The following is a 22,690-nucleotide window of genomic DNA, read 5'->3' as shown; positions in this document are numbered from 1 at the left end:
TGAATGTGGAAGTATGATTTAATCTATTTATTAAATTACAACCCTTTGTAAACAGTTTTTCTTTACCTATGTGATGACTTAGTCAAACAATGCATAAGCAAATTATATATTCAGTTATACAAAGTATTCTCCAAGCAAAATATATTACAATGAATCTATACATGTACATGTAACAAAATAATCATTTTGCAGTTGCCAGACGTTCAATGCTGGCTGCCACCTCACCCTCGTTCAAGTTGGCAAGAGAAATGCTAGTCTCCTTTCCCATTTCTGTAAATAAAAAAAGTAATGTGTAAGTTGCAAAATCTGATGTCTATTCACTCATTTTACTTCTATCAAGATCAATAATCAAGATTTACTACAATGGTACTTTTTTTTTTTTTTTTTTCATAAAAAATATTGTACAGCAATACCAACCATAACGTGCCCAAGCCTTTGGCTGAATGGAAGAACATTCTCTGATCAAGATTGGGAATTTAGGATTGGCCAGTTTTAAGCCAATATACTTCTTCACAATGAAATCTCTGCAATAAAAAATTAATCATAAATATTATGTGACTGCAAAAAAAAAATGACACTTCAATGCATCTATATACAGTGGAACCTCACTTAACATGCATAATTCAATCCTGAATCTTACTCATAATGCGAAACACTCATTAAGTGAAACAATATTTCCCATAGGAATCAATGTAAAATACAATAATGTGCCCATGCTTAAGAAAAAATACCCAAAAATATTTTGTAATAACAATACTTTTTTAAATCCTTAACGCATAAAAAGATTTTGATGTACAGTAAATGAACCTGGGAAAGAACGAATAATTAGTAAAATAAAAATAACTACAAACATTTGCAATTCACAAAAAAAAAGATGGTAACTACTGGCTCAAAGGAGACGAAGACAGGGGAGGATTACTAAGGCGAGTAAGGAGAATCTTCCAAGGGAGAGTCCTCTTCACTCGCTGCTAAAATAGTCTCTACTGACTCGCTAGCTTTAAATCTTTTACAAACGTTGGCACTTTCTTTAGAATCATTTTCACTAGAAAACTGTCTAGAAACATTTCTTTTTATCTATGCTTCAAAACTTGGCAAAATGCGATGCAGCATTATTATTAAATGAATTTGTAGCACGCATAGCCAATGCCTTATTTGGGTGATACTTCTCAATATACGATGAAACAGTTTCCCATGCTTTAAGCATCTCTCCTATTGCACTGGAAGGTTGTTGCTCTGCTGAGGCTGTTACCTTCTCCTCCACAACTTCTTGCTGTGAAACAGAATGCAACTCCATAAACTTTTCAGTGGTCAGCTCCTGTCTATGCCCTTCCACAAGCTCATCGATGTCGTTGTCATCCACCTCCTGCCCCATGGTCTTGGCCAAAGACACAATCTCGTCAACTACTGGCCCCACAGGCACCGACTCAAAACCCCTCAAAGTCGTGTTCGACAATGCTATCCAGCCAAAGCTTCTTCCAAGCCAAAATAAGGGTTTCCTTGGTGACCCCCTCCCATGCCTTGTTGTTCATCTTGTGGCAGGCAGTGATGTGGAAGTGGTCTTTCCAAAACTCTGAGAGTGAGATTGGTCCCCTCAGTCACCTCAAAATAATACTCAAAGAGCACTTTAGTGTAGAACTTCTTAAAGTTTGAGATGATCTGCTGGTCCATGGGCTGGGGTAAAGGAGTGGTGTTAGGAGGCAGGAACTGGATCTTGATGAATTCATCAAGGATGTCATCTTCTAGACCTGGAGGATGGGCAAGAGCATTGTCCATCTGACACTTCATGTCTTGTTTACTAACAAGACATGAAGTGGCAGATTCATCTCAAGCAAATATTTTTTCACAGAAGGGCTAAAAACCTCATTGATCCAATCAGTAAAAAAGGTCATATGTCACCCAAACCTTACTGTTGGACCACATCACACTTAGCCTGTTCTTCTGGACTTTACACTTTTTGAAGCCTCATAGATTTTCTGAATGGTAAACAAGCAGCAGTTTCACTTTCAAATTGCTGCTTGCATTAACACAAGACAGCAGTGTGAGACAGTCTTTCGTTGGTTTGTGGCCAAGCAATGTCTTCTCCACCATTATACAGGTTCACTTCAGCATCTTCCAGAAAAGATCCATCTCGTCGCAATTAAAAACCTGCTGCAGCGGGCATCCCTCAGAACCCACAAGCTTCCTAAAGTCACCAATGAAGTTCTCTGCTGCCTTTGTGTCAAAGCTTGCTGCTTCAGTGCTTCACAATGCTGTGAACGGTGGTTCTTCTTTTACACTTGTCAAACCACCCACAGCTTGCCCTGAATGCTTCTTTTTTGTCTGTTGCTATTCCTGGCATTTTCTTAACAAGGTCGACAAAAATTACTCTCACCTTCTCACATATGATGTTCTCATTAATCGTGTCACCTTACTTTTGCTTCTCATTGATCTATATGACAAGCAACTTTTCAACATCGTTATGAATACATGGCCATTACATAGCTATTCTTATCACTCCCTTTGAAGTATTTATCTCCTTAATATTGTCCTTGTTCTTGGGGATGGTGCAAATTGTTGATGTAGTCCGACTATATGTGCGTGCTTGGTCAGCCCTGTTCACACCTCGTTCTCACTTCTCAATGATTTCATGTTTCACTTCTATGGTGATTTGTCTTCTTTTATCCCTGTCTTCTTGTGTTTTTTCTTCGGGGACATTCTTGCAAGGATTATTAAACTTTGTACTGAAAAAAATTACAAATAATGCATCTGAACATGAATTTGGAAAATGTACAATCACAAGTGACACTAAGATGCTGGTGGAGCGAGGGCTAAACACAGACTGATAGCTGAGCTTCCCAGTAATACAAACAGAACATTCACTCCCTATACATATGATATGTGTCCAGCTCCCATCACTAGCTTTATAATGAATGTATATAACAAACTGATCTATGACACATTATTTCATCAGTAATCAATTGCATTTCATGATCCACTTAGTTACTACAATGCAATTATTACAGTATGGTTGGAAAATATACAGAATTGTGCCTGCAGAAATTTTTATTACAAAAACATGTTTTCTATTGTTTTGGACTATTCTAAGACACTTTTCTCTATGATATTTTCATTAAAAATGTCACATTTTAGAGCTATGTACCCTGCCTATAATTATACTGCTAGGGGGGTGTACTATTAGGACTGCCTCATTTTTGAGGTATGCTACCCACTCCCCCTCCCTTTTGGGAGCAAGAGCCTGGGAGCTGGGAGTAGGGGGTTTTGAGTGGGTAATTCTAATCTAACCACTTACCAAACCTAAACTAACCTACCCAATCCCACACATGCATAACCCAGTATTATAGCCACTGTGTTCAAACTAAAGGCAGCCTCAACCCTACAGGATAAATGTTGATTGGCAGAATGGGTCCTATGACACTCATGGCTAAAAAGAAAATAGGCATCACTCAATAATGCACCATTTGCTATTAAATACAATAGAGGAAAAGTGTGTTAGAATAGTCCAAAACAGTACATAATCATGAATTTATAATTGAATTTGCTGCAGGTGTAATACTGGATAACTTTTACGTACTCATCAGCTGAGTTACTTGAAAATTACTAGATTTCATGGATTTTAAGAACAAAAAATTGAAGACTCCAAGGTCGAAGTAAAAAAAAAATCCAAGATCTGGTACAAAATTTCAAGTCGTGGCAACACTGTCTGAGAAGCAGATGGAAACAAGGTAGCCACAAGAAACAAGGAGATGCTCCTAGTGACCTGTGGCTAGGAAGGTAGGAAGGAGCCTTCATGTTGGGCATACAAATCACAAAACATCACTTGTTAAGCAAAACATCACTCATTAAGAAAGTCAAATTGGTTTTAAAAAATTTGCTCAATATGCAAATCACTCATTATATGAGGTGCTTGTTAATTAAGTGAGGTTTGACTGTAGTCACAAATAATTTAATATTTTCAGCAAAAGGTCCAGCCCAACATTGAATAAAATCATCTACCTTAACCAAAACAAAATTCATAAAAGCATCACAACAATGGGTGTTAACAACTATTTGAACTGCATTTGTGGCACATACAATTATTCCTGTAACTTGCAATACACAGAACTTGAAAGATGACCACTACTGCTATTCCAGGTTGCAGTTGCAATTAGATCAACAATGTGCAGCATCATAACTTGAAAAGAATGGCATTTTGCCATCTGGAACATATGACCACTTTCCAGATACCATGCAAACATGGAAACTTTTCCTTATCAGAGCACAATTACCTACACGGACAAACATCAGTAACTTACAGTCCATAACCTTGTTCCAATCAAAATCTTAGTGTAACAACACTGGCATTACAAGGCATTTGGGTATCGTCAAGCAACACCATAAATCAAACTGACCAGAATTCACTTCAAAAATAGAAAATTATCTAGAAATCTTTATATAACAATCTTTATAATTACCGACTCAAACAGCATACTAAATGGGACAGAAATTAACTGTTCAAGATGCAATCACCAAATATTAGACACTTAACGCCTCAACTTATATTACCTTAGTCCAGGGGTGGAGAACCTTTTTGTGCATGAAGGCCACCTTACAATTCATCGTCCCACATAAAGGCCGCACCGATTTTTTTTTTCAATTATTTTACCCCTTTTATTATATAAGTTTCAGGTGTATAATGATTTCAGACTTAAGAAATATTCAAGGTCTTTTAAAAAGATAATATGTATATCAAAGGCCGCACTTGATGGCCCTGAAGGCCGCAGGTTACCCACCTCTGCCTTAGTCCTTACCCTAACCATAAAAGTCAAATTTCCACAAAGGACCACCTACACTAATCAGGGACGACATCAGAAATCTTTGTTCTATAGTTTTACTCATCTACATCTATCTATATACTAAGTCTAAGTTATTGTTTTTTTCACTTACAAGGGAGGGGTGTGACTCATGCAAATCAATATTGATTCTACTTTTTTTTTCAGTGGGATATCCCCACTTCCTGGTGTTGGCAGAAAAACGAGTGAATTGCATAAGTAACACCATAAAATACTGATTTCCAACATCCTACAGTGAACATTAAATTACTCCAGCCAACCTAACCTAATCCATTTACCATTACAGGTAAATATTTATTGACATGTTCACAGGCATATGTTTGCACATTTTATTTTTTAAATTAATTTTTCCACAGTACAATATCACTGTAAATATTAACAGAGCTTTTCAATTTCAATACATGAAGCTCAACTTACTCATCTCCCAATTTGTATGACAATGGGAAGTTCCCAAAACATTACATGACCAACTAAAATTTATATCACAAAAACCAAACATTTATACATCTTTATCTAAGAATAGTTGGTGTTGTTGATGAGGTAAGTTGATCTAGAATAGGAAAAAAAGACAAGGTATATTGGTGGACCACTACAAAAACAATAACCCATTACCCATACAACATTTCTTGCTTCTATGACTATGTCCAGTAACACGCAAACACATCTTTCACTTCTCTTTTGCATCTGAAAGATATTTGGAATGGATACTTAAGGTCAAGTTAGGTTAGGATTTTTTGGACAGTCACAATGGTCAATACTCAATGCAAGTTTGATATCAAATATCTGTGCTTGATATTATTTGTCTGTGCATGATTCTGGAATTACTCCTTTGAGTAACTCATTGGCCAATCCGGTGGCTATTACCCATTACCTATTTACTTCAGAGTAATGGGTACTCTGGAGTCTCTGCAAAGAGATCTAGGACAACAGATTGACTGAACAGCAAATTATCTTTATAATCTTATCCAGGAGTAACCTTCGTGTTGTTAATCGTAGTATTCAGCCGTAGCAACTGTACCCTTTCTGAATTTTTATTGTTTACCGATTGAGAATTTTATTCAGCTGTAAAATACCCTGTTCATCAAAAGTTCAAAGAAAAATACCATGTATTCAAGTGGATATCATAACTTAACCACAATGAAGTTTTCGTCTCAATCATTACAGTGGTGGCACTGCTCATCAATATTTACGTACCTAACACCTTGACTAGATGGAGAATTTTGACAAAGATGAATTCTTAACTCCTTAAGTTGAGGAGCAAACCTGACCGCTGACTTCGCCGCCATCTTTGAAGTCTTTCTGCAGACGATGTTGTGAAGTCACGAGCTTAAATGGAAAGTTCATATACAAAAGAGATCTGATCTGATGCCACTTTAATATAATCTTATTTTGTAAATCACCCCTCAATATTTAAGTAGTGATTTTTTTCATATCTTAACAATTTAAATTATATGTAATTATTTCCTAATCAAGTAAAATTGGACAGTGAAAAGAATTCTAAACATTCTATTCAGTATAATACAATTTATTTTCATTAACTTTACAATTTATTGTAATCATATATATTTATCAAATCGGGTCCTTCCTCACTTGCTGTATGTAAACATTATAGTCGGAAGAAAGCATGGCTGACGAGGTCGCGGAACGGGTGCAAGAAATTATAAACCAAGCAGATGAGGAACTTAAATCAGTTGCAGTTGTGAAAGATATTGAACTCGAATATGATTTAGGCAATCTATTAGTGAATGACAAAAATAGTCTTGATGCCAAGAAATTAAGGTATGAGTCTGTTGTATTGTAATTGTGTGTTGACGCAGTCGCAGGTGGCAACTATTAATTAAGAGTTGTGGAGATCCCACATGATTAAACAAATTTGAATACCGTATCCATAGCAAAATCTGGAATATTTCTGATCATTTTAGAGATGGAGAATCTGCAGAGGACTACCTGCAAAGTCTGGCCCGTGATGGGGTTCAGGCATTACTCACAAAAGTGTGGGATTTGCCCAGTCAACGTACGGAGAATATGATCTATGCTTCTCTACCTACTCCAACAACTAGGTTTGTACTTTTGTTTTGGTGCATGACTTGTTTAGATAGTGTCATACTGTTTTGCAGAACTAATGATTCAGTTAATTGGTTTGTGGTACTGACAATTACCATCAACTATGATGATGAATTTAGTTAATATTTTAATTGGTTTACTCGGAGAAGTTCCGAGCTCTATCCTCACAGCCGTAGTGATCTACTGCTGCTGCCAGTCCTGCTGTCCCTCCTCACAAGGGCCATTTGGTCTGTTATTGTATTGGATGACAACCTACTGATGGCTGTGTAGCCTGGCACTCGGGGCTTGTCTGGCACCTTCCGTAGAAACCTGTCTAGTATATGCTTGAAGCTGTCCACTGAGTAGTTAGTTCTGTATTTGTCCAGTTTTGCCCCTGGATGCAATAGAGGAATCAGTACAGAGAAGAATGACCAAAATGATACATGGACTTGGAAATTTGCCTTACGAAGAGATGCTTAGGCACCTAAACTTGCACTCTCTGGAAAGACGCAGAGTGCGAGGTGATCTAATAGAAGTGTTCAAGTGGATCAAAGGCTATAACAAGAGAGATGCAAACAAGGTCATCATAATAAAAGTTGTAGGTTTCTCCGAACATCTTGTTTATATGCTTACCTGGTTTCATGTCCTTTCCAATCATCACTCCAAGATCTTTTTCATAGTTGTTTTATTTATTTTTTCTTCCCCAATTCTGTAATCTTTTGATATTCTATTTTTACTCTTTCCAAATTCCATTATGCTGCATTTCTTAATATTGAATTTTACTTCCCATTTTTGAGTCCAATTCCATATTGTGTCCAGATCTTGTTGCAATGAGTTGCAGTCCTCTTCCGTTTTTACCTTCTTAAGTAATTTTGCATCATCTGCAAAAAAATTTATATAGCACTCCACGCCTTCATTCATGTCATTAACGTATACAGCGAACATGATCGGTGCCAGTACTGATCCTTGCAGGACCCCGCTTTTTACTTCTTCCCAGTTGGAGAATTTTTCTCTAATTACAACTCTCATTTTTCTCCCAATCAGAAAGTCTTTCATCCATTCCAATAATTTTCCTCTGATGCCACCTTTTGACTCTATCTTATTTATTAGTTTCCTATGAGGTACCTTATCGAATGCCTTTTGCAGGTCCAGAAAAGCACAGTCTGCCCATCCATCTCTTTCTTCTATTATGTCTACTAATCTTGAGTAAAAGCAAATCAGATTTGTTGTACAGAATATTTTAGGGAGTTGCTGAATGTGAAGGAGGATAGGGAAGGAAAGATAGCTGCAGTGGGAAATGCGAAGAAAATGAGAGTGATGAATGAGGAGAATGGAGGAGAAATAAGGAAGGATGAGGTGAAGGCAGTTGTAAAGATGATGAAAGCAGGTAAGGCACCTGGTCTGGATGGATGTCATGCAGAATGTCTGAAAAAGGGAGGTTCAGTGATGGTGGACTGGTTGGTGAGGTTATTTAATGTTTGCTGGAGAGAGGGTAGAGTACCAGAGGACTGGAGTAGTGCCTGTATAGTTCCTCTTTACAAGGGAAAAGGGGACAAGTGTGAATGTAGTAATTTCAGAGGGATTAGCCTGTTGAGTGTAGTAGGGGAGGCTTATGGGAGGATCTTAATTGAGAGGATTAGGAGAGGAACAGAAGGAGTAATTGGTGAGGAACAGTGTGGATTTAGGACGGGTAGAGGTTGTGTAGATCAGATCTTTGTGGTAAGACAGATATGTGAGAAAGCTATAGGAAAGGGGAAGGATGTTTTTTGGGCTTTTATGGATCTGGAAAAGGCTTATGATAGGGTAGACAGAAAGGCACTGTGGGAGGTTATGCAGATTTATGGGATAGGAGGAAAGCCTTTGGGAGCTGTCAAGAGTTTTTATGAGAGTAGTAGAGCATGTGTTAGGATTAGAAATGGAGAGAGTGAGTGGTTTGAAGTAAAGGTGAGACTTTGTCAAGGATGCGTTATGTCGCCCTGGCTGTTCAACTTATACATGGATGGGGTGGTGCGAGAGGTGAATGCTAGGGTAGTGAGTCAGGGATTGGAGATGGTTAAAGAAAATGGAGAAAAGTGGGAGGTGAGCCAGCTGTTGTTTGCGGACGACACTGCGCTTGTGGCAGGGTCAGAGGAGGGATTGAGGATGCTGGTGACAGAGTTTGGGAGAGTATGTGATAGAAGAAAGCTAAAGATAAATGTGGGTAATAGTAAGGTGATGAGATGTACAAGGGGTGAAAGTGGCAGTAGACTGGAAGTGAGCATTAAGGGAGAGCGACTGGAGGAAGTGGATAGTTTTAGATACTTGGGTGCAAGTGTAGCAGGAAAAGGTGGAGTGAAGGTGGAGGTAGAATGTAGATTGAGAGAAGCGAGTAAATGCCTTGGTGGTTTAAAGAGTGTAATGAGGAATAGACATTTGGGAATGGATGTGAAGAGGAGACTGTATGAAGGAGTGATTGTGCCAACAGCACTGTATGGGGCAGAAACGTGGAACATAAGAGAAGAAGAGAGAAGGAGTTTGAATGTGTTTGAGATGAGGTGTCTGAGAAGTATGGTGGGGGTTACTAGGCTGGATAGAGTGAGAAATGAGGAGGTGAGGAGGAGAACAGGGGTGAAAAAGGATTTGGGAGATAGGGTTGATGAAAGAGTATTAGGATGGTTTGGACACATGGAAAGAATGAGTGAAGAAAGACTAGTAAAAGAGGTATGGAAGGCAGATGTAGAGGGAGTGAACATGAGGGGACGTCCTAGGATGAGGTGGATGGATGGGGTGAAGGGGGCTTTGGGGAAGAGGGGAATGTCTGTTGAGGAAGGAAGGGAGAGGACGGAAGACAGAGGTGAGTGGAGAATGGTTGTATATGGATGATGTTGTGACTGCATGAGGAGGAATGGGCTGGGGGGTGGGGTAGTATGTGTGAGTAAATTTGACGCAGCCCGAAGGGATTTCTCCCCGTCCTCGCCTTATATGCAAAGGGGGACGGAGAGGGGGGGTCGCCGATTAAATGAAGCGGCCTTGCTGTGGATGTACTGTGTCTTGCGACACTGCTTCTGACCCAGGGCGGTGGGCGGGGTGCAGGGATGACCCGTCATCCAGGAGGTGCTCAGATAAGAGGAAGGGTGGGAGGGGTGTGGAGTGTATTTAGGGATGAAATGGGTGGGAGTGTTTTTATGCCTTTCCCTTTTTGGCTACCTCCCTTGTAAGGGGGAAAAAGCCTTGGTATATGTATGTATGTATAGATTTTTCTTCCATCTGTTTTTGATCACTCTTTCACAAATTTTTGCTATTGTGCTTGTTAGTGAGACCGGTCTGTAGTTAGATGGATCTTCCTTATCACCTCCCTTATAAATTGGTACAATGTTTGCATTTTTCCAGTCCAATGGTACTTTTCCTTCTTTAATTGATGATTTAATTATATCATATTTTTTGTCAGTTAATTCTTCCATGCATTCTTTCAGTATCCAGTTTGCTATTCCGTCTGGGCCATGTGATTTTCTGACATCCAGGGTTTTAATTTGATCACTGATTTTTTTTTGTGTTACGTTTATTTCTTTCATTGCTGGGGATAATTCTCTCTCTCTAACTTCACTGTTAGGCGAGTTTTCCATTGTGAATACTGATCTGAAGTGGTTCATTATTTCAGCCATTTCCAGTTCTTCTGTAAATTCTTTTTTATCTTGGCGCAGTTTTTCTATTTCTTGTTTGTTTTTCAGTTTTCCATTTACATATTTGTAAAATAGTTTGGGTTCTTCTTTACATTTGTCTATTATCTTTTTTTCGTAATTTCTCATAAAATACATACATACATAAACCAAGGCTTTTTCCCCCTTACAAGGGAGGTAGCCAAAAAGGGAAAGGCATAAAATCATTTCCACATATTCCATCCCTGAATACACTCCACACCCCTCCACCCTCCCTCTTATCTGAGCACCTCCTGGATGACGGGTCATCCCTGCACATTGTCCACTGCCCTGGGTCAGAAGCAGTGTCGCAAGACACAGCAAGGCCACTTCATTAAATCGGTGACCCCCCTCTCCGTCCCCCCATTGCATAAAAGGAGAGGACGGGGAGAAATCCCTTTGGGCTGTGTCAAATTTTGCTCACACATACTACCTCACCCCCCATCCCCCCACCCATTCCACCTCATGCAATCACAACATCATCCATATACAACCATTCTCCATTCACCCCTGTCTTCTGTCCTCTCCCGTCCTTCCTCAACAGACATTCCCCTCTTACCCAAAGCCCCCTTCACCCCATCCATCCACCTCATCCTAGGACGTCCCCTCATGTTCACTCCCTCCACATCTGCCTTCCATACCTCTTTTACTAGTCTTTCTTCACTCATTCTTTCCATGTGTCCAAACCATCCTAATATTCTTTCATCTACCCTATCTCCCAGCTCCTTTTCCACCCCTGTTCTCCTCACCTCCTCATTTCTCACTCTATCTAGCCTAGTAACCCCCATCATACTTCTCAGACACCTCATCTCAAACACATTCAAACTCCTTCTCTCTTCTTCTCTTATGTTCCATGTTTCTGCCCCATACAGTGCTGTTGGCACAATCACTCCTTCATACAGTCTCTTAGCATCCATTCCCAAATGTCTATTCCTCATTACACTCTTTAATCCACCAAGGCATTTACTCGCTTCTCTCAATCTACATTCTACCTCCACCTTCACTCCACTTTTTCCTGCCACATTTGCACCCAAGTATCTAAAACTATCCACTTCCTCCAGTCGCTCTCCCTTAATGCTCACTTCCAGTCTACTGCCACTTTCACCCCTTGTACATCTCATCACCTTACTTTTACCCACATTTATCTTTAGCTTTCTTCTATCACATACTCTCCTAAACTCTGTCACCAACTTCCTCAATCCCTCCTCTGATCCTGCCACAATCGCAGTGTCGTCCGCAAACAACAGCTGGCTCACCTCCCACTTTTCTCCATTTTCTTTAACCATCTCCAATCCCTGACCCACTACCCTTGCATTTACCTCTCGCACCACCCCATCCATGTATAAGTTGAACAGCCAGGGTGACATAACGCATCCTTGACGAAGTCCCACCTTTACCTCGAACCACTCACTCTCTCCATTTCCAATCCTGACACAAGCTCTACTACTCTCATAAAAACTCTTGACAGCTCCCAGAGGCTTTCCTCCTATCCCGAATATCTGCATAACCTCCCACAGTGCCTTTCTGTCTACCCTATCATAAGCCTTTTCCAGATCCATAAAAGCCAAAAAAAAAACATCCTTCCCCTTTCCTATAGCTTTCTCACATATCTGTCTTACCACAAAGGTCTGATCTACACAACCTCTACCTGTCCTAAATCCACACTGTTCCTCACCAATTACTCCTTCTGTTCCTCCCGTAATCCTCTCAATCAAGATCCTCCCATAAGCCTTCCCAACTACACTTAACAAGCTAATCCCTCTGAAACTTCTACATTCAAACTTGTCCCCTTTTCCCTTGTAAAGAGGAACTATACAGGCACTCCTCCAGTCCTCCAGCAAACATTAAATAACCTCACCAGCCAGTCCACCATAACTGTACCTCCCTTTTTCAGACATTCTGCATGGCATCCATCCAGACCAGGTGCCTTACCTGCTTTCATCATCTTAACTGCCTTCACCTCATCCTTCCTTATTTCTCCTCCATTCTCCTCACTCATCACTCATTTTCTTCGCATTTCCCACTGCAGCTATCTTTCCCTTCCTATCCTCCTACACATTTAGCAACTCCCTAAAATATTCTGCCCATCTTCCCCTTACTGCCTTCTATTCCATTATCATCTCTCCATCTGCATCTTTTACCTTTTCTTCTCTACTTGATTTGCCTCCTCTTCCTCTCTTAATTTCCTTCCAAAACATCTTTTTATTACTTTCAAAATTTTCTGTCATACTCTTACCCCATTTCACATCTGCTCTCCTCCTTGCATCCTTTACCTTTTGCTTTACTTCTCTTTTCTTTTCTTTGTACCTCCCTTTAACCTCTTCAGTATGACTCAATTACTTGCACGTAGCATTAGATGCCTGTGGTATAATGATTGATGCATCACAATTCACAATACTCGCATTATGAAATATAAAGTCACTGCTGTATTTCTCGTTCTCTTTCACCGAGTAATAATAAACACAAAAACACGATCAAGCCAGTTCATAGAATTCGAGGGGGTCACTCGGCTACAACTACAAAATAAATATTATCAAGATGCTGACACTGGTATCCTCATATACCCACTCACGCCTCATGGGGCCTACATAGGCATCATCGTATACAAGGGGTTAAAACCAGGAAGCCCAGTCACTTACTACCTCTATGGAAGTCCCGGGTAGTGTCAAAGCTGGAGTACTTATGCCAGCTATGGGCTCCACACAAAGTCGAGGAGATGCAAGAGCTGAAACAGGGTATTGACAAGGAGTTGGGCAGGGACTCCCTGAATCACTGGGAGAGCCTGAAAATCCTTGAGTTCTATTCACTGCAGAGAGCACAATATAGTGATTCGCATCTAGAAAGTCCTGGAGGGCACAATACCAAACTCATTACAAATTGGAGGAGGTGGTATCAAAGGGCAACACCACCCCAGGTTTGGTAGATCCTGCACAAGAAGGTCCATAAGCAGCTGCTCCCAGCAACTGAAGATGATCCAGGTGGAAAGCTTCGCCTGTGCTGGCCCCAGACTCTTCAACTGTCTCCCAAGAGAGATAAGGGATCAAACTGAAGTCAGCACAGAGGCTTTCAAGAGAAGGCCAGACAAATTCCAGGTGAGCCTCCAATCCCACATGGCCCAACCTCACAAGGAGTGGCATTGAACTCAATTGCAGACCAGTTCCAATACAGAGATGTGGGAATGGCATGTCCCCAGACTGGCCATGGTGTCAACACCAAAACCTGCCTACAAGCCCTACGAGATCATATCCCCTTGATATGCTGACTTGACCAACAACTCAAGCTACAAAGTAGTTAATGGCATCTCGAAACTTGCGTTGAGCTCCAAGTTGTCAGGAGTGTATCACCTCTTGAATATCTTAATATTCATAGAGCCAAATGCTTTAAAAATTATAGACACAATAAGATATTGCACAAATCATTTATTTTTGCCAGTGTTAACAAAAAACAATATTATCAGAGTTGTAGGTAATTCGTAAGATCAGTTTGTGAACACTGATAGAGGACCTCAAGATGTCTTGGCTAGTACTATTGCTGGTATTATTCCATAAACACACAAACAAGGATATTTAACATGAAAATTACATAGCCCAATAGCTTCTAACCTAACTCAACCTAACCATTCCATAGAAAAAATAGGTCTTCCAAAAGAAAAAAGTGAAAAATGAATTTGTGCAGTACTGGAACAAACCCCTCTTGCTATATACTCATGGGACCTGAGTTCATACCCCCATGGCAGATCGTGCCAGTGGGAAGACTGTGCACATAGTCATTACTTATAATCAGAGTCCATCAAGATTGACTCATGGCTTATACAGATGACAACATAGACATACACAAAGAATACTGGTCATTTTGATCAAGTGGTGGTTCAAACAGGTGCCACTTCCCAACCCCCCCATTTGCTGTACTGTCAGTACTGTTTTTGGATTGTGAAGTACATATATTGATATAGGGATGATAACTGGATATATATGGAATTAGGTTACAAGTTAGTGTGTTGACCTAACGTAATCTAACCACTCACTTGAAACGATGCCCACTTGAGCTCAACCAACTCCCTCAACAGACTGCGGTGCAGCCACCACCCAGCACTTCTAAGCTACCAGAAGAGGCTGGATGACCGCATTTTGAACAGCTGCCCAGGATGTAACACTTCACCCCATACCATACAGCACATAATGGAAGACTGCATTATACACAATCATGCACACAAACAACACAACATACACTATAAAGGATTTGTGGGAAAACCCAGTTTCGGCTGTGTCATTCCTTGGGGAGACGGGACAGCTCGGACAGACAGTCTAGGGAACGACAACAACAACAACAGACTCGTGAAAAAGTTAGATGAAAATATAACCCATGCCAACTCTATAAAAGAATCTAAGGCAAGGTTTGTCAAATGGAGAAAGAGGTGGGATCCCATGAGCATTGTACTACAAGGTAAATAAATGCACATACTCATACATATACACAAAGCCAGTCTAACACCTTCCTATCACATGCAAACTCTACCAATGCAATAATGCCTGCTGTATATCCACTCTTCCTGTTTAACAGAAAAGAATATATTTATGGCCCCCCCAAAAAAAAAATTCCTAAGGTTCCTAGGGGCTCTCAGTGTCATAGTGTGACAAGCTGTAATTAACTAACCATTATAGCACTTTAATTTTTGCAGATTACCTAGAGAGAAGAAAGTACCAAAGGGGAAAGCACTGACGAGATGGGAGCAGTTTGCGCGAGAGAAAGGATTTAACCGCAGGAAAAAGGACAAGAAAGTGTGGGATGATACACTCAAGGTGAGTCAGAAAATAACGGTGGATTTTTTACCTACTTTTAAATGATCAGTGTTGTTTCAATTTTCACCAACTGGAAACCTGCAGCCCCACAGTGGCTGACTAGTCCTTGGGCCCTTCCATATCTCTGTGCAGGAAAAAAGAATTTGGACTATTGTCTGAGCTGTGGGTCATCCATGCCACCAGCTGAAGATATTAGAAGTAGGGGAATAATCACTAATTCTTGGCTCTCTGTACATGAAAAGGTGGGAGAAATGTAGCCAAGGGTAGCAATGATCTTGGGACCAGTCATGGAGACCAAATGTCATCTCATAGGTGGAAATCAGGGGGTTGATAGGTTTGGAAAATGGGTATCAGCAATATTGTTAACAAACATTTCTCTAAAGTCAGTTTCAAACCCACAACTCCAGAAAACAAGAAATGACAAAAGATACACACATAAACATCTAACCATCTGAACTACGTTTCACATCCATACAAAAACACATTCATACTTAGATAACTAGATTCCAAGAGTCCAAAATGATTCTAGATTGTATAGATTCCACTAAGATCACAAAACAAGCACTACAAGACTGACCACCAAATGCACTACTCCATCAAACCCTTCCAAACCTCCCACAAAAAATCTTCTGCAAGACAGACCTGGTGCAACCAGTTGATTTGTCTTAGTTGGGTGGTGTCACTGATGATTTCTCATGTGTAAATGCCTTTCTGTTTAGTCTTAGCCAGAGTTCTAGTTTGTCAAGATTTATTTTTGTGTTTCGTAGTTCCCACATTGAGCTATAATGGTTAGATCATTTACATAGGTGAGAACTTTGATGTATGTCAGGATTAGGTGCGAGGTCACTCGTGAATAAGTTAGCAGGACAGCTGAGGGGCACACAAGTAGCTTATACCTGACTTTGATTCTTGATTCCATCATTGCTCCAATTAGGCCATATAGTGTTTCTCAGCTTGAATTGTCTAGCTGCTCAGATACATAGTTAGGCATTTTCAAACATTGTAAAGATTGCAATCCCATAGTACCTGGGGGTTGTTCATCTTCACAAGCTAATTTTTGGGGTGGCTGATCTTGACAATCTTAACCTAAGCTAACCTAACCATAATTAAATGATCATCACTGTGGGGTTAATTTATATTTACTCTCTTGTTTTTGGGGTTATCACTCTTTACAAGCTTATATGTGGAGTACACTGGAGATTGCTGATCTTTACAATGTCCACATTTTGTTTATATAAATCCTCAAGAGAACATACAATGACTAAAGGTTCTTTCTTTTCTGATTACTTCAGGTGTAAATCCAGTTTGTAGTGTTTAGAGGCACAGTAGATATTTTTCTCCAAAAACCTAAATATTCTATAATGTATGCATTCCTTTGCCTTGTGTGTTGTTAATGTTGCCATTTTGTAATGTGTCAAACATGCTGGTTACCAGTTATAGTTTAGTTTGTGTCTAATGCAGAATTTCATTCCGTAGAAATGGATTCCACGCTTTGGCTTCAAGAAAGTACAAGCAGAGAAGGAGAAGAATTGGGTGCGTGAAGTTCCTGAGAATGCTGATCCATATGAAGACCAGTTTGCCAAGGCTGCAGAGATGAAGAAGGAGAGGATTGCAAAGAATGAGTTCCAGAGGCTGAGGAACATTGCCAAGAATAAGAAGGTTAAAGTTCCATCTGTGGGTGTAACAGGAAATGAACTTGCAACCTCGTCAGATGTAAGTATGGTTTTTATATCAGGTTTTTAGATCTGTGGTATAAGTATAGATCTAAAGAGCCACTAGGCGCTAAAATGAAAGGGTGGGAGTAGGTGCAAGCCTTTTGACTTGGCTACCCATTGTATAAGGGGAAAAAAGCCCTTGGTATAGAGAAATGGATTTTAGATCTAGTACAGAATACATACATGTACCAAAGGCTTTTTCCTCATTACAGGGGTGGGGGGGTTAGCCAAAAAGAAAAAGGCATGGAAACCACTCCCACCCATTCCATTCCCTACATATTCCACTCCCCTCCACCCTCTTCCCTCCCTCTAATCTTGGCACCTCCTGGATGACGAGTCATCCCTGCATCCTGTTTACTGCCTTGGGTCAGAAGCAGTGTCGCAAGTCACAGCACATCCACAGCAAGGCCACTTCATAAATTCGGCGACCCCCCCCCCCCTCTGTCCCCTCTTGCAGAAAAGGAGAAGGCGGGGAGAAATCCCTTCAGGCTGTGTCAAATTTTTTCTCATACATACTTCCTCACCCCCATCTCCCACCCACTCCCCCTCATGCATCACAGCATCATCCATACACAACCTTTCTCCATTCACCCCTATCTTCTATCCTCTCCTGTCCTTCCTCAACAGACATTCCTCTCTTTTGTAAAGCCCCTTTCACCCCATCCATCCATCTCATCCTAGGATGCCCCCTCATATTCACTCCTTCCACCTCTGCCTTCCACACCTCTTTTACTAATCTTTGCCTTCCTCACCTCTTTTACTAGTCTTTCTTCACTCATTCTTTCCATGTGTCCAAACCATCCTAATTCTCTTTCATCAACCCTATCTCCCAGCTCCCTTTCCACCCCTGTTCTCTTCCTCACCTCCTCATTTCTCACTGTATCTAGCCTAGTAACCCTTATCATACTTCTCAGACACCTCATCTCAAACACATTCAAACTCCCTCTCTCTTCCTCTTTTATGTTCCATGTTTCTGCCCCGTATAGTGCTGTCAGCACAATCACTCCTTCATATAACCTCTTAGCATCCATTCCCAGGTGTCTATTTCTCATTACACTTTTTATACACAAATTAGGACGAGGGAATCATATGAGAGGTACAAAGTAAAGAGAAAGGAAGTTAAGCATAAGATAAAGGAAGCAAAAAGGAGAGCAGATGTGAAATGGGGAAAGAGTATGACAGAAAATTTTGAAAGTAATAAAAAGATGTTTTGGAAGGAAATTAAAAGAGGAAGAGGAGGCGAATCAAGTAGAGAAGAAAAGGTAAAAGGTACAGATGGAGAGATGATAATGGAAGAGAAGGCAGTGAGAGGAAGGTGGGCAGAGTATTTTAGGGAGTTGCTAAATGTGAAGGAGGATAGGGAGGGAAAGGTAGTTGCAGTGGGAAGCGCTAAGAAAATGAGAGTGATGAGTGAGGAAAATGGAGGAGAAATAGGGAAGGATGAAGTGAAAGCAGCCGTTAAGATGATGAGAGTAGGTAAGGCACCTGGGTTGGATGGATGCCATGCAGAATGTCTAAAGAAAGGAGGTACAGTTATGGTGGACTGGCTGGTGAGGTTATTTAATGTTTGCTGGAGAGAGGGTAGAGTGCCGGAGGACTGGAGGAGTGCCTGTATAGTTCCGCTTTACAAAGGATTACAAAGGCAAAGCATGCCGACAGGAGACCTTTTGATCCATATCTAGGTCGGATGCAAAAAAAAAAAAAAAAAATCATATTAATAATAAATTAATTACAAAGGAAAGGGGGACAAGTGTGAGTGTAGTAGTTACAGATGGATCAGCTTGTTGAGTGTAGTTGGGAAGGCTTATGGGAGGGTCTTGATTGAGAGGATTAGGAGAGGAACAGAAGGAGTAATTGGTGAGGAACAGTGTTGTTTTAGGACAGGTAGGGGATGTGTAGATCAGATTTTTGTGGTAAGGCAGATATGTGAGAAAGCTATAGGAAAAGGTAAGGATGTTTTTTGGCCTTTTATGGATCTGGAAAAGGCTTACGACAGGGTAGACAGGAAGGCACTGTGAGAGGTACTGCAGATATATGGGATAGGTGGAAAGATGTTAAGAGCAGTCAAGAGTTTTTATGAGAGTATTAGAGCTTGCATTAGGATTAGAAATGGAGAGAGTGAATGGTTTGAGGTAAAGATGGGACTTTGTCAGGGATGTGTTATGTCACCCTAGCTGTTCAATCCTTACATGGATGGGGTAGTGTGAGAGGTAAATGCAAGGGTAGTGGGTCAGGGGTTGGAGATGATTAAAGAAAATTGAGAAAAGTGGGAGGTGAGCCAGCTGTCGTTTGCTGGCGACACTGCGCTTGTAGCAGGATCAGAGGAGGGATTGAGGAAGTTAGTGACAGAGTTTGAGAAGGTGCATGAAAGAAGGAAGCTAAAGATAAATGTGGGCTAAAGTAAGGTGATGAGATGTACAAGGGGAGAGAGTGACAGTAGGCTGGAAGTGAGCATTAAGGGTGAGAAACTGGAGGAAGTGGATAGTTTTAGATACTTGGGTGTGAATGTGACAGGAAAGGGAGGAGTGGGGGTGGAGGTAGAATGTAGATTGAGAGAAGCATGTAAATGCCTTGGTGGATTAAAAAGTGTGATGAGAAATAGACATCTGGGAATGGATGCTAAGAGGAGGTTATATGAAGGAGTGATCGTGCCAACAGCAATGTACGGGGCAGAAACATGGAACATGAGTGAGGAAGAGAGGAGTTTGAATGTGTTTGAGATGAAATGTCTGAGAAGTATGATAGGGGTTACTATGCTAGATAGAGTGAGAAATGAAGAGGTGAGGAGAAGAACAGTGGTAGAAAGGGAGCTGGGAGATAGGGTTGATGAAAGAGTATTAGGATGGTTTGGACACATGGAAAAAATGAGTGAAGAAAGATTAGTAAAAGAAATGTGGAAGGCGGAGGTGGAAGGAGTGAATATGAGGGGCATCCTAGGATGAGATGGATGGATGGGGTGAAAGGGGCTTTACAAAAGAGAGGAATGTCTGTGGAGGAAGGACGGAAGATAGGGGTGAATGGAGAAAGGTGATGTATAGATGATGCTGTGATGCACGAGGGGGAGTGGGTGGGGGATAGGGGGTGAGGAAGTATGTATGAAAAAGTTTGACGCAGCCAGAAGGGATTTCTCCCTGTCTTCTCCTTTTCTGCATGAGGGGACGGAGAAGAGGGGTCGCCGAATTTATGAAATGGCCTTGCTGTGGATGTGCTGTGTCTTGCGACACTGCTTCTGACCCAGGGCAGTGAACAGGATGCAGGGATGACTCGTCATCCAGGAGGTGCCAAGATAGGAGGGAGGGTGGAGGGGAGTGGAATATATGGGAAATGAAATGGGTGGGAGTGATTTCTATGCCTTTTTCTTTTTGGCTACCCCCCGTGTAAGGGGGAAAAACCCTTTGGTATATGTATGTATGTATGTACTTTTAATCCACCAAGGCATTTTCTCGCTTCTCTCAATCTACATTCTACCTCCACCCCCACTCCTCTCTTTCCTGCCACTTTTGCACCCAAGTATCTAAAACTACCCACTTCCTCTAGTATCTCACTCTTAATGCTCACTTCCAGCCTGCTGTCACTCTCTCCCCTTGTACATCTCATCACCTTACTTTTACCCATATTTATCTTCAGCTTCCTTCGTACTACTGAAGAGGATTCCAGTTAGCAGTTGTGGAAACTGTATACCCCTATTGATACCATAAATGTGTAAGTGATTTATTTGGCTGCAAAACGCTAAAATGTAACCCCTCAAATTGCATGAAAACGAGAGCGTACAGAACAAAACCATTTCCAATTTTAAAATCAGCAGATCAAAAATAGTAAGAAACAGTAAAGAAATGTCATGCAACTGAGATTTTCACAAATTTTGTCCTGTGATATCATTCACACATAAGCACCTCCTACCCCATCCCCCACTACTCCATTTCATAACAATATTATCTATACACAGTCACTCCATTCACCTGTCTCTTTCCCTCTCCCTTCCTTGCTCAACTGACATTCCCCTCTTTCTCAACACTCCCTTCACCCCATCCATTCATCTCATCTTTGTTCATCCCCTTAAATTTTTTTCCTCCACTTTTGCCTTCCACACCTCTTTTACTAATATTTCTTCACCCATTCTTTCCATGCGTCCAAACCATCCCAATACTCTTTCATCAGCCCTATCTGCCAAGATCTTCTTTTCCACTCCCGCTCTCCTCCTCACCTCCTCATTTCTCACTCTATCTAACCTAGTATCCTTGATACTAGTTCCCTTTCTTGAAAGGGGAAAGAAGCCTATTGGTATATACAGTAGATAGATTATTATTCAGTCCCCATTGGGGTCTTGATAGATCCTTCATATCTGATGTTCCGTCATTACTTTTCCTACAGTTGGGTGCTGCTATTTATCATGCAAAGAAATCCACTGCATCCTTAGGAAAATTCCAAGAAAACTTAAAGCACGAAAAGCCACAGAAGGGTGTAGGCAAAAAACGGAAACTTGAAAGTGCCACTGGCGACCTGAAGGGTGAGAAGAAGAGGGCGCTGGAAATTTTAGACAAATTGCATAAACCAGATTTGAGCTTAGAGAAGGCAGTAGACCAGCAGCTGAGAGAGGAAAATGCGGAGTAAGTACCATAGTAATTTTTCACCTCTTTATTCATTTTATATATATATATATATATATATATATATATATATATATATTTTTTTTTTTTTTTTTTTTTTTTTTTTTTTTCTCTCTCTCCTCCCAATTCATTTGCACATTAATTTCAAGAATTCACAAAGTCCTTATTATGGGCTACATATTTGTTAAAATTCTTCAATTTTAATCCCGTTTATTGTTTTCAACAGCATTATCCAAAGATGCAAAGAGGAAGTTACAAAAATTATAACTAACAATATTCAAGTTTGCACTGTAAAAATTATTTCTTTGTTATTTGATGTAAACTTGAAGATTTTTGCAACATTACATATATTATACATTTGCAGAATGAATAGAGCCAAGGACCAGAAAGGACCACACACCAGAAGATCAAAAATGGGAGGTAGAAGGAGAGGACCCTCTGAGCAAAAGGCGGCCAAACTCGGCAAGGGAATTTATAAGAGCATGGGCAAAAAGGGTAAGGGTGGTGGTGGAAATTTTAAGGGCAAAGGAAAGAAAGCAAAAGCCTGAGGTGTTCCTTATTGATAAGCTTAAACTCCAGAATAGAAATTATACATCATATTGTTTTAGGTGTTATATATGGTACTCTAAATAAAATCTACAACACAAATGTTTTTTGTTTCATTTTGTGACTTCAAGAAATTATTTTCATTTTGTTAAATGAAATCATGCATCATACATTCAAAAGGCCTTTTCTATATGAAGGTAAGGCCAAGGTAAAGATTATGCACATCCTACACCTACCACAAACCCACACTTGTCCAAAATCCATTCATTGTCCCTCTCATCTCAAGGGGCATCACAGACTCCCACCATACTGCTTGGGCCAATAGCTGTGCAACAAGACACGGCACTTCAACAGCAGGGGCAGGTAGCAGGAATTGATTGACAGCCTTTGCTATGTAACAACACATGCTCATTCACTCAAGAATTTGGTTCATACAAACATTTCCCTGTTTGGGGTATTGACTGCATATTATTGTGG

The 22,690-nt window shown here is 40.6% G+C and overlaps 2 protein-coding genes across 2 annotated transcripts; one reads left to right on the top strand and one right to left on the bottom strand.

The window, feature by feature from the left end:
* Positions 1-12: 12 nt before the first annotated feature.
* ND-B8 (NADH dehydrogenase (ubiquinone) B8 subunit) lies at positions 13-6,174 on the bottom strand. Its single transcript, XM_076203134.1, has 3 exons — positions 6,024-6,174; positions 418-524; positions 13-270 (listed from the first exon to the last, which is right to left on the bottom strand). Exons 1-3 carry the CDS (start codon positions 6,113-6,115, stop codon positions 182-184), a joined length of 288 nt encoding a protein of 95 aa, XP_076059249.1. The 5' UTR covers positions 6,116-6,174; the 3' UTR covers positions 13-181.
* Positions 6,175-6,411: 237 nt separating this feature from the next.
* LOC143035919 (ribosome biogenesis regulatory protein homolog) lies at positions 6,412-22,315 on the top strand. Its single transcript, XM_076203133.1, has 6 exons — positions 6,412-6,608; positions 6,752-6,889; positions 15,225-15,345; positions 16,822-17,058; positions 21,432-21,667; positions 22,032-22,315. Exons 1-6 carry the CDS (start codon positions 6,454-6,456, stop codon positions 22,213-22,215), a joined length of 1,071 nt encoding a protein of 356 aa, XP_076059248.1. The 5' UTR covers positions 6,412-6,453; the 3' UTR covers positions 22,216-22,315.
* Positions 22,316-22,690: the final 375 nt, after the last annotated feature.

Source organism: Oratosquilla oratoria, chromosome 19 (genome assembly GCF_046742065.1).
Source record: "Oratosquilla oratoria isolate Oo_2021 chromosome 19, ASM4674206v1, whole genome shotgun sequence".
In the NCBI taxonomy this organism is placed as follows: Eukaryota; Metazoa; Arthropoda; class Malacostraca; order Stomatopoda; family Squillidae; genus Oratosquilla; species Oratosquilla oratoria.
The sequence above is the reverse complement of the archived record's forward strand: the minus strand, read 5'-3'. Positions and strand labels throughout refer to the sequence as shown.